This window comes from Amblyomma maculatum, chromosome 2 (assembly GCF_055883805.1).
Source record: "Amblyomma maculatum isolate TAMU_Amacu chromosome 2, ASM5588380v1, whole genome shotgun sequence".
In the NCBI taxonomy this organism is placed as follows: Eukaryota; Metazoa; Arthropoda; class Arachnida; order Ixodida; family Ixodidae; genus Amblyomma; species Amblyomma maculatum.
The window spans coordinates 99782819-99795299 of record NC_139345.1 but is presented as its reverse complement, the minus strand read 5'-3'; the positions used below and the strand labels follow the sequence as shown (position 1 = coordinate 99795299).

The following is a 12481-nucleotide window of genomic DNA, read 5'->3' as shown; positions in this document are numbered from 1 at the left end:
GGGCAGAACATAGAATGTGGTGACTTATCGCAGCTAGGAGATGTACTGTACTACTTTTGCATTAATGAAAATCACCCCGTGTCTGCTCCTGGCAAACCGATGGTCGTGTACTATTTTCTGTTGTTCAGGAGTGGAAAGGTAGCAGAAAATCAAAAAGCGTCACTTGCAGAGTTTCTGAAGCATTTGAGCCTGAAATCAACAAAATTTCAGTTGCGCGAATTCCAAAAGCGCTCTTAAGAAACACATGGGCCACTATTTCATAAGCGCTCAACAAGAGGTCAACACTGCATCATCCAAGATGTTGCCGATTATCAACAGACTTTCAACAGCGTGTATTGACACAACGCTTTCGAATTTCTATAGAAACCCTACATGCATTTTTGTAAGGGTTAATACTGAATATAGACACCTTAAAATTGCAGCAGTGGATCTTGTGAGCCAGAAAAAAAGTGATACTGAGCATAGGGTTTTATTTGACAATTGCATACACAGAGATTATAAACATCTACGATATCCATCCTGTATTCATATAACCAATACGAATACAATTTCACCACAGCTAAAATAGACAGGACGACATTCGCACTTTGTTAACGCTGAACGTCTTCAGTCTCGAAATTCGTATCCAGGTATACAAGGTAGCGAATTATTATTGAGGGCACTAGACGTATTTCTCATCTCTCTGAGCGTCAGTGTTTAGTTCACTCTAGTTGGCCCATAGTACGGAATAGTTAAAAAAACTAAAGCGTATAGCGATTCGGCATCTGTCGATGCCTCCCTCGAGAAGGTCTGAGTGGCAAAACATGTACAAGTGGCAAGCGTAATTCACTCTATGTATTACCTTCAGGACGCCGTCCCTCCACGTTAGAGTATTATGTATTGTCTCATCTGCTAAAAATACAGTTCTCCATTAGGTTCACTGTCAAATGCCACTAGAAAAGTCAAAAGTATGCAGAGTGAACAGATATTGTCAGTACGACCATCAAACCGAAGCATTGAAGTAAATCGGTGAAACTTTAAATGCAATGCATGAAATATCTGTAAACACCACAATATCTCAGAATACTGGAGCATAAAATGCACTGTATAGTTCGGGAAACAAAACCCGCATGTTCAAACACTCAAGCATACACAAACAATTGTTCGTCGGCACCTTCGACCTAGCCCAGTCTGCGAATCTACCGATAATCTATCTATGATTTTAAGATTTTAACATTCGCTTCGTCTGCTATTACAGACATAAACAGGGCGTGACTGCCGAGATAACAAGTAGCAGTCACGAGACTGTGCAAGCGGGTGCTGGGTTGGCACATTCGAACGCCGCCGAGAACTCGGGCATGTTCAGCAGAGGCAGCAGGCAGGAGACTCGCGCTGGCACGGACGTCGCCGACCTGAAGTTGACCAGCCCTGACTGCTGGTCTTCGGGCAGTGGAATCTCGAGCTGCGGTCTGCAGGAGAGCAGGCATGTTCGCCGGAAGAAGGTCCTCTGTGCCTCTAGCCAGACGCTGTTCCAGTTGGAGGCCCTCCGTTCGGCCGAGTACGAGGCACTCAGGGCGTCGTAAGCGGTGCGCACCCCTTGCAGCCAATAGTAGAACTCTGGCGCCTCCCGGTCACGTGGCCTGTCCACGCTCACGTTCATTGCCCTGCGGGCCAGTGCATCCACGCATTGCACGTACCGCAGGAAGGCCGCCTGTGCCAGGGTGCAACGCATAAGCTTATACTTCAGGGCCACCAACTTGTGCTCAGTTGCACAGAAGCCACAAAAATCTGCTAAGCACTACAGAGATGACATTGCATAAAAAGACATGTGCTTGCGTCAGGCATTCATGTCCGATTCTTACTGAAAGAAAGAGCACGGAGTGCGTTGTGCACAGATTGCGGGCATGATGTTCCTCATTCACTCGCCACATTGGCATGGCTGGGAGGTAAACGGATATGACAAAAGCTGCCGTAAACGTGTGTAATAGTGGAAGTATCAAAAATGAAGAAATCCCGAAATAAGTACCCGCGAATCATAGCGAAACCTGTGACGGAGATTCAGACGAGAGTTCCCGATGAGAGAGTGCCTCTGGGAGTATGTGAGCACGAATTGTGCCAGTGGCCCCACTGCCGGCTCCACTCCGTGCCACTTCAACTGGCACAAACCACTCGTATTTATGTGGTCTATCTACGACAAACAACTAAATAATATTCCCAAATGATGAAGGCAACTTATGCGCCGTGTACGAAACAGCGCTGCTTTTTCCACCACGCTACAACTTCATCGTACTGAACGTCATCGTACAACGTCATCGTACTGAAGCAACAGCGCTCATAGCCTGTCAGGGGCATGCTCATTTATTTCTGCTACCGAGATTTAAATAGTCACCACAAGCTCCAAGGCCCAAAAACAGGATTACTAACGATGACGCGTTGAAGCATGCATAAATCACAGCATCCTGTTTCAAAAGCTTGAATGTTACGGAATAAGAGGAACAGCATTACTTTTAAATAAATCTTATTTAGCATTTAGAAAACAGTATGTCCAAATAATTATTATAAGTCAACTCAGCGAAGTGTGTCCTTCGGTTTACCCCAAGGGAGTATCCTGGGACCATTGCTATTTAACCTATACATTAATGATATAATAAGTGCGCATACTAGTGCTCGGTTCATAATTTACTCCGATGATACCAGTTTGTTTTTATCTGGCGATAGTAGTAAGTTTAATAAGCAACGCGAAAATAGTATTGGAAAAATACAAATATGGTCCAGTAAAAATCTCCTCTCTGTAAATACTGTAAAATATAAGGCAATATGTTTCCACCCAAACAGCAAAAATTGTGGCTCGAATCGCTATTTTATAACAATGAACAGATTGAAATAGGTCATTTAGGTCGCTTGGCGTAATATTAATTCAAAATATGTTGTGCGACGACCACATAAACCCTGTAGCCTTAAAAGCATCGGATTTATGTCGCGTTTCAGAAGTTGTCTTCAGCAAAAGGTAAAACTGTTGCTCTTCCATGCATTGTTTCGCTCACGTTTAAAATACTGCCCATTAGTGTGGGGCACCGCAACACATAACAGTCTAAAAAAAACAACAACAACAACTATCTCTTCTTGAAAAACTGGCTCTCAGAATTGTTCACAATCTGCCAAATAGATACTCCACTAAAGAATTATTTTCCAGGATTAAGTTTATTGTTTTTGATGTTTTCAATATTCATGCTTACAGACTCTGGCGCACGTATACGATAGAAAAGCGAAAATGCATAAGCAACATATCAGACATAGCCAACGTTAAGTTATTTCAAAGTATATATCCACGCCGTTGAAGTGCATATTGGGTATTGCCGCCCACCATAACAAACTATGGACGCCAAATGATTGCATTCCAACTGCCATTACTTAATAAACTAATTGATGATAATATAAAAATAGAGTGCATTACCTACACTAACCTCCTCAAAGTCTTTTTCCGCGAAACTTTCTTTTCTTTCTTAGTGTCCATTCATTATGCATGTGTAAATGTTCATTTGTATAATTAGTGTTTTACAAACGTGGTTTTAGTTACAATAAGTGTTGTTCTTTTGATGTGCATTTTCTGCTTTTAAGCGAGCTGCTTTTTCATGATTACATTGAAGTGAACTTTGTCTTTTAATTTGCACTAACTTTGATATTGTTATATAAATGCCGTCGCAAGCTGCTGCTCACTTGCTCTAAAAGAGGTAGGAACTTTGTCAAGCGTTAATCGCTTTTATTCCCACCTCCTCCATCAACTTACAGTGATGAAAATAAATAATAATAATAATAATAATAATAATAATAATAATAATAATAATAATAATAATAATAATAATAATAATAATAATAATAATAATAATAATAATAATAATAATTATTATTATTATTATTATTATTATTATTATTATAATAATAATAATTATTATTATTATTATTATTATTATTATTATTATTATTATTATTATTATTATTATTATTATTATTATTATTATTATTATTATTATTATTATTATTATTATTATTGTCAACTTAGCTATTACTATCTATATTTTTAACATCTGAATGGCCAGATAGAGCAGATCTTCTGATTTCTCTCCAGGAGACATAAGTTGACCAAATGCACCTGCCCCCTACTCCGCCCAATTTTCTTATACCATTTTCCTTTCTCTTTCCATAGCATATATAATGAAGCCTTGCATCAAAATTCCTCATTGCTCCCGCATGTTGCGTTAATATGAATGCAGCCTTCACCAAGAAAAACGAGGCCATAAATGGCAGATTTACACTGCCATTATCAATGACTAAAAAATTGTGCTGGCAAAACACACAAGCGCAAGGGGCAGTTTTCACACATAGACATTATTCGCCTCCAAGCGCCTTATATTATTTGGCGCTGAAACAGTTCGCGAAGCGCTCTACTCATGACAACATCAAAAACTATGCATACGCGTTACCTGCTCTTGAGCCGTCCACATATCAGGAACGCTACTTTGCATCGCAGCTCTGAGCAGTTCTCGAGCCACGATCATTCCCAAGGTGCCGAGGTCGAACTCCAACGGCACTTCCTCGGGGTAGAGGATGGGCTCTCGTCGCACAGCCTCGGGTACCTTTAGCGAATGGGAAGTTTTGTCGAATACCACTCGACTCTCAAAGAAAATTTCCTCGCTTCTGTGCGCCTCGGTGATGACGCTCAGCAACGGCGGGTCCTCCAACACACTCCTCTGGCGCGCCTCTCTCAGATCCATGAACAGCCATGGAAAAAAGCTTACCGCCGATGATGCAATGATATTTGACAAATTGTCTTCTTTTTGGCCACTTGGGATTAACCTACTCGGTGGGACAATACGGAAGCGTACGCTCCGAAGTACTATCTTGACGTTTTGTCTAATACTGCCATTCATCCATGCGGAGCTCTCGGCATCTAGAAATGCAGCAGACAGCACACGGCTGAAAACTACCCTCGCCACGTCCCGATTTGACCCCATAAATGCCGACGCTATTATGTCTCTAGTGCCATCCAGCGTGCTCCATGTAGCACTCAGACATGTCTTCACGGTGCTTTCTAGACCCTGATGGCTATGGGAGCGCAGGTAGTCGAAGCGCATTGCCTCCATCAGCACCTGTACATAAATGTACGCCGCGCCGCGGTCTTCGTGGCTACCAAAGTAGTTCAGCACCTGAGTAATGGCGTCCGCGTTGTCCACAATTATAATAGAACTGTTCCCAAGACGGTGTTCGGCAGGAAGGGCAGCATTAGAGGCTTTCAGCCACTCCTCACTGCTGACGTCCTTACTCAGCGTTTCAAAAATAGAGATGTTATAGTACCGCTCGTCATCCCGCTCTCTCAACAAGGAGAGGACGTGTCGGTCTTTCTGCGCAATGTCGGAGGCATCCAGGGAGAGTCTTCGGCTACTATTATTACCGGGAAACATTTCGGAGACGGCGACCAGCAGGCTCTCCAGGTAGAGGATGAGCTGGTTTGTCGAGTTGCCACAGCATTTCTGAGCGAGCGAGGGCCCACGCCTCAAGCGCAGCATGATGGAGCGTGAACCGCGTATAAGTTGGATGTCCAAGAGCGTATGTACGCCTCGCAGCAGCGACAGATCTACCACGCACCTGATGACTTCGGGAAAAGTGGAGAGTGCGAGCAGATCCTGATATCGGCTAAAAGGTCCAAGAATGTCAGACAGCTGCAGCTCACGCGCATTGAGAAACCGTTGACAAAGCTGGTAAAACTGCGCTGGCCGCAATAAGCCGGGCGACACATTGGGTTCGTTCAAATCGCTCAGGCTGCTGTCCAGATGGCGCAACAAGTTTCGCGCTGCAGCTTCAAGGTACCCGACTTCCGAGCTTCCCAGCCAACGGCGGCAAACATGACCGTAGAAGTCATGGCACGGGTCGATGGAAACGTCGATGAGTCGCTCCATGTCCCATATGGCCCGCTTGCAGCTGAGCGATGAGCAGGTGTCTAGGTAGGACACTGGAACTTGATACAGTGCGAAGAAGAGCAGCGCGGCGCCGGTGCAGATCAGCAAGCACAGGGTGACCACTACCAGGGCTGTCACCAGTTTGTATTGCTGAGTGAGGGACGCAGTTAGGCGAGAGAACTCTCGGATGCTGCTGCCCCCGACTGCAAACAAAGTGTATAAAAAAAGGCATTCCGTGCTTTCAAGCTAGTCGGCGATGAAGCTAAAAAAGATAGACACTACGTGCATAGGTGTTCTTTCTTCGGCGTTTCTTCATTTTATGTGATATACTTTTATTATTCTCATTTATAACCTGAATACTTTAGCCACTTCTTCCAGACCCCGGCGAAAACAGTGCTTTCTGCATGTAGCCCACGACTATGTTTTTATCAGATGTGTATGGAAAGTAGCCGCATGACACCGCCAGTAGGATTCAACTTTTGTAAATGCTCAAGTGCCGAAACACTTGGCTACAGCGTGCACAGACAAAACACCCCTGCTAACCTGGATCCTTGTAATATAAAACTGAAAGATTGCGCTAACGTGAACAGCTATTCCAGCCACCGTCCGCTGGGCCTGATCATTTCACGCGCTGCTCCTGAAATATGATTTCAATCAGAAGTGCACAATCAGTATACGATGTTGAATTGGACCAGCTCGTGAACTTTTTGCACTCAGACGCCACCACCTTCTCGGTTAACGTCGCGAACCGAAGCGCCAAGCTCAGGGGTTCACGCATGCAGTGTATTGAACACTCGAGCAGATGACTTTCGCAGCGATCGGAAGTGTGTACGCGACGCAGTAGCCGTCGTGACTGCAGCCAATGGCAACCTGTCGCTCTATGTAGTTATGACGTATGATCTCACGGAATAATAGTTACAAATCTCACCGCCACGCGAGAACAGAGCAGCCCGCGAATTAAACAAAACGCTATTTTTAATGCTAATAATAAATCGCAGGCTTTCTTCCAAGGAGTTGTGCTTTGAGCGAATGCTCGGAACCATTAGTTCTACACATTCAAGACGTTTATCAGTTGCCTTTCTTGTCATTTCATAGTCCCTTTAAGTCACGGTCTTACCACTGACATTTATTAAAGGGCCACTGTCCAGGGAAGGACCTTTTAAGCAAAGGAGCCCAGTGTTTCGATCAGGTACCGGAGATAGTCTGTGCAAAATGCTACAGTGACACGCGCGCCGCAAAGCAACGAAAATACAAATCAAAGTTCTCTTATGTTCTCTTTCGGGAAGCCAGCTTCTCCGTTCCCTGCACTGGCCCGTCGAGCCGCAACTATGACGTCTTAGTCGAGAACGACGTCCACTGGTCCGTCTCGCTGTCTGAGGGTGAAGGATGGGTGTCTACCGCTCGCTGCGCGCTTTTCTCGGGCAGGAGAGTAAAAAACCTTTGCGAGGGAACGGGAGGAGAGAAACACGGCAGAATCGAGTGATTGCGGTGGCTGTAACTGCGTTATTAGTTAGTCTTTTCAAAAACATTTTGCGGCCTTGCGTACTGGGGGCGAAGTCTCACAGTCACCGGGGAAGAAAATATTTTCGACCGGAGGGTGGACAGTGGGCCTTTAACACATGATGGACCGAACGAGATGATAAAACGCCGCAGGGTGCTGCAGTATTACGCGTACATATCAAACTATTAAATTGTCGGCATAGCGTCGTGTCTGCCGGCTTAAGATAGTGGTCTGTTAAAGCTTCTGCTCAAACAGTAGGCGTACTTGTGAAAGTATTCTCGTAGTAAAGAATAGTTGCTCTCTGCGGCTATAGAGTGCGTGAAGCAAAAGCAATTGGGTTCACTCCTCTACTCTGCGCATGTGAACGAACAGCCCCTACGCTGCAGGGCTCCGTATCGTATTGAAGGCATGCCTTCGAAGGTGTGTATGAGGGTTTTTTACCGAATAACCATTTCTGATACTGGAATCACTTCTGATGGCAGGGAGAATGTCCATTTCACGTCTTTTACTTCAAAATACTCAAAAGCCTTCTACTGCGGGACCTCTTTCACTCCAGTTTTACTCTCATCTCACTTCTATCAAGTGTGGCAGATACTGCGCCTCTCCTTTTGGTGGCGAGAGCTACATTGGCCACAGTCACGCCATTTCGCAGTTGCTGTCCGTGCCTGTCCGAAAGAAGAAGAAGAACAACAAGAACAAGAAGAAGAAGAACAACAACAACAACAAGAACAAGAACAAGAAGAAGAATGAAGAAGGAGAAAAACAAGAGGAAGAAGAAAAAGAAGTAGTAGTAGTCGTGGGAGGCGGTAGCTGTCAGCTGACATAATAACAGCTTTAGGGGCAAGTTGGTGCTGCATAATACCCAGAAATGTGGCGCAAAAAACACAATCACATGCGCGTGTGTTGTGTCTCTTCTCATGCGATTGTGTTTGTTGCGTCACATTTCTGGGTATTAGTCAGCTGACATCACCGATCACTAACTGGACGTAGGGCTTCCTGACATTACGTTTGGCAGGAGCTGTCAACTCGACCCTCTCCTCTCATATGGGAGGGTGATATCACAATCAGCCTGCCAAAACCCTTGCATTCACGTTATTCCTAGGCCAAGCAGGGACGTTCATACGGCTCGGTTAAAGAGCGACTGGTAGCTTACGCTATCGCGTCATCGCGAAGGTGGGAGTGAAAACTGAGAGAAAAAGCTGCCGTAGTTGAGGGCTTCGGACCACAGCGCGATAGAGAATTTCGCCTCACCGCAATTTAGTGGTGAAAAGTACCCACTATGACATAAATAACGCTGAAACTATAGAGTAAACTACTATGTGAAAAAGCCATGTCTTTATTTTCTAGCCGAGCCTAAGCGTAGCCAAGCAGACACCTCTCGCGTAACTCATGATGTAACCACAGGGTTTAACCACAGCTAATGTTTTATAAACCAGTGTACAATATAAAAGTAAAAAAATGAAAACATGACCTTGACCTGGTTAGCTATAGGTATCCACAATTCCGTGCAGTCCACTCAAAAGTAAAAGGCTACTTGCTTTCCTAAAATGTAATTTAAATAAAAATTAAGAAACCGTGGACTGAAAAACTTTTAAGACGCTATTGCCGAAACACTCTCAGCTTTCTCTCTAAAACTAGGTACAGGCCATCCTTAACCCCCCCCCCCCCCCCCCCCGATGTTTTTTTCTGGCCTCGTGAAAGCCATAAAGATGCAGTTCAAGCCTCGATAACAAATTAGATTTATAATGAACAAGTAACGATGTACTCACATCGAACGGAAGACTTGCGTCGGCTCGTTCCGGTCCGCACTTCGTCCGTTGTCTGGGCAGTAAATGTTAAAGGGCTCGCATGGGCGTGTGCACATGTACAACATCAACGTCAGACTGACCGCAAATTCAAAATCACAAAACTGTTAGCCGGTGGAAAGGATTAACACATCCAAAAAGCAGTCTTCCAGTCTTTAAAGGGGATGCTAGAATTTCACAAATTTCACGCAGGATGATTCGACTTAGGCGTCTCCCAATGAATTGATGCTCGGAGTACAAGTAAAAAGTAAAGCGACACAGAGAGTACGTTCTTCTGTAATCATTGTGGTTCCCTGTATTCTTTGCGGTGTTCTAGGCTTAAAGGCACAATTTAAGTATAATACGTTTAATACTAGAGAAACTTCAAACTTCAACGTATTATCGGATGTTCGACTTATAAGTGCTATACGATTCCGATTGACAACTGGACACAAAGCGCTGAAATCAACTCCGTGGAAATCAGCAGCAATGTGCAATGGGCTGGGGACTTACTTCGGCAGAGGCAGCCGTTGTGTTCGGTGCCATTTTCTCTGAGCGTGATCTGACGCGGGCGCTCGCGGACTGCTCCAGCGTTTCTTGCGTAGATGCCGCAGCTGTAGCTGTTTTCTTGAGTGAAGATCGTTGCACCACAGTAGAGGTGTCTACCAAGGCAGGGCCCAGCGTCTTGCTTTCGGCTGCTGCTTCATCGCTACTAGTAACTGCGGATTTCCACGCCGGCGGAGGTTTGACGAGAGCCTTGGCAGCGCTGTCACGCCTGACGCCGCTATTGGAGTCGCCCGTCTTGCGGGAGAGGTGCTTCGAAGTGTCCTTTCCTTCATCCGCTTCAGATAGAGGTAAGGCTGTTGACACTGCAGCCGAGAGGGCTGAAAAGCAATAGCGGGCTTAAATTGTGAGCCTTGGCGAAGGTAATCAGCTGGGGACGTCAAAGATGATGGGTGGCATTGCCAATTGAAAGGTCTGGAAATAAGAAAGTTCCAAAGCTAGGATGACTAGATAAAGACTGTAGCTAAAGGGAGACCGACAGCTCGGTGCACTTTGTCCGGGGTACCGTATGTTGGGTCTATAACGCCTTCACGTCAGGTTATTCCTATCAGTGTATTTTTTTTTTGTTATGGTCAAGGCATGTAAATGTCTACGCACTCTATACTGTGCCCTTGTGAGACCGCGTCTTGAGTTCGCGTCAGTATATATAGCCTGGAATATCGCATCTGCCTTCTGCACGAAAATGGAACATGTCTAGCGTAAGTTCATACGCATCTTTTATGATAGATATATTGGGCGCCGTCGTTTCTACGACTACGATTCTCACTTGGCAGACCTCAATATGTGTACTCTTGGCGACAGGCGATTCATACGGGACATGCAGTTTCTACAAAAAGTTGTGCGCGGTTTCATTAACTGTGGGACCTTGCTGATGTCGCTGAATTTTCCTGTGCCGCATGCAAATGCCGCAATATGTTATAACACATTTTATCCCGATTTGCACGCCAACTGTTCAATGACTCGTTTCCAAATCCTGTATAACAAAACGTTTATTGGCACGGACATATTTGCTCAATTGCTGTTTTCATGCCTGGTTTTAAATGTTTTTAAGTGGTCATTCTGATGTATCTGACCTAGTGTGCGCTCTTTTTAGGCCACTTGGCTGTTGAGGCACACTCAAATAAACATATTGTTACGCCCTTAGCGTCGCGACGGAGACGTTCTAGTCGGTTCAGTACGCTAGGTACACACGGTTAGCGGGAACGACACAAGTGCCACCAGACAAAGGTCGAACGGGCGCGCACACTTCTTCTTCTTCTTCCTTCTTTCTTCCTCCGTGCTCTGTTTTAGAACAAGTCCGTAACACTTCCCCCGTCGCAGGCGAAGCCCTCCGGGCGAGTCAATCGTCAGCACGAGGATGACAGGGTTTCAGACGCGCGACGTGGGCAAGCTCAGTTCGTGAAGAACGTCGGCCACTTTTTGTAAGGCGCGCAATCCGATAGGTGAGGTCACTAATTGCCTCGAGGATAACATAGGGACCGATATAATGCGCGAGCAGTTTCTGACTTAAGCCACGCTTCCTTAGTGGACGCCAAAGCCAGACCATATCTCCAGGGAGGTAGGTGACGTGGCGATGGTGGTCGTCGTAGCGGGATTTCGAGCGCTTTTGTGAGGCGAGAGTTCTTAGGCGGGCTATCCGGCGGGCTTCTTCAGCCCGGCACAGGATCTCAGCAATCTCAGGTTCGTCATCTGTGGAGAACGGGAGGATGGTGTCGAGGATGTGTCGAGGAGACCGGGCATAGAGGAGAAAGAATGGACTGTAACTTGTTGTTTCCTGTTGGGCGGTGTTGTATGCGTATGTTATAAATGGTAGCACAGTGTCCCAGTCCTTGTGGTCGGCGGCGACGTACATTGAAAGCATGTTTGTGAGTGTCCGGTTGGTTCGCTCGGTCAACCCATTTGTTTGCGGATGATACGGGGTAGAATGTCGGAAATGCGTTTGGCACAAACGAAGGAGTTCTTCGACAACATCAGCGGTGAACTGACGCCCTCGGTCGCTGATCAACACTCGGGGAGGCCCATGGCGCAGTATAACAAAGTGCAGCAGGAAGAGGGAGACTTGGTGTGCAGTAGCCGATGGAAGGGCTGCCGTCTCACAGTAACGAGTGTGGTAATCAGTGCAGATGACGATCCAGCGGTTGCAAGAATGAGACTTGGGAAAAGGTCCCAAGAGGTCTACCCCGACTTTCTCAAAAGGGGATCTTGGAGGCGTCACCGGATGAAGAAGACCAGGAAGAGTGCCGGCGGGGCGTTTGTGACTCGCACATTGAGCACAGCTAGCCACATACTTCTCAGTGGTTTCCCGCATCCGGGGCCAGTAGAAACGTTCTTGGATGCGATAGAGCGTCCGCGCAGATCCCAGGTGTCCCGAAGTGGGGTCGTCGTGCATAACGCGCAAAACAGAGGAGCGTAGGCTGACGGGCACCACCAGAAGGTAGCGGAGACCAGTGGGAGAATAGTCCTTCTTGTACAAAAGACCACTCCGTATACAATAGTGAGTGGAAGCTGTAGGGTCCCTTGCAGCGGTAAAGAATGGTTGGAGATTCTCATCTTTCCTCTGCTCAGTGCGGAATGTACGAGTATCGGGGAATGGAGGTAAAACCGCAGCGATGTAATGATCAAAATTGTCGGCGTCACATTCCGTTGTGGGAAGCGGTAAACGTGAGAGACAGTCCGCGTCAGCGTGCCGGCGTCCACTC

The 12481-nt window shown here is 46.1% G+C and overlaps 1 protein-coding gene across 1 annotated transcript; it reads right to left on the bottom strand.

Moving 5' to 3' along the window:
* Positions 1-472: 472 nt before the first annotated feature.
* LOC146199385 (uncharacterized) lies at positions 473-10082 on the bottom strand. Its single transcript, XM_084592762.1, has 3 exons — positions 9732-10082; positions 9204-9255; positions 473-1690 (listed from the first exon to the last, which is right to left on the bottom strand). Exon 3 carries the CDS (start codon positions 1637-1639, stop codon positions 1277-1279), a length of 363 nt encoding a protein of 120 aa, XP_084448888.1. The 5' UTR covers positions 1640-1690; positions 9204-9255; positions 9732-10082; the 3' UTR covers positions 473-1276.
* Positions 10083-12481: the final 2399 nt, after the last annotated feature.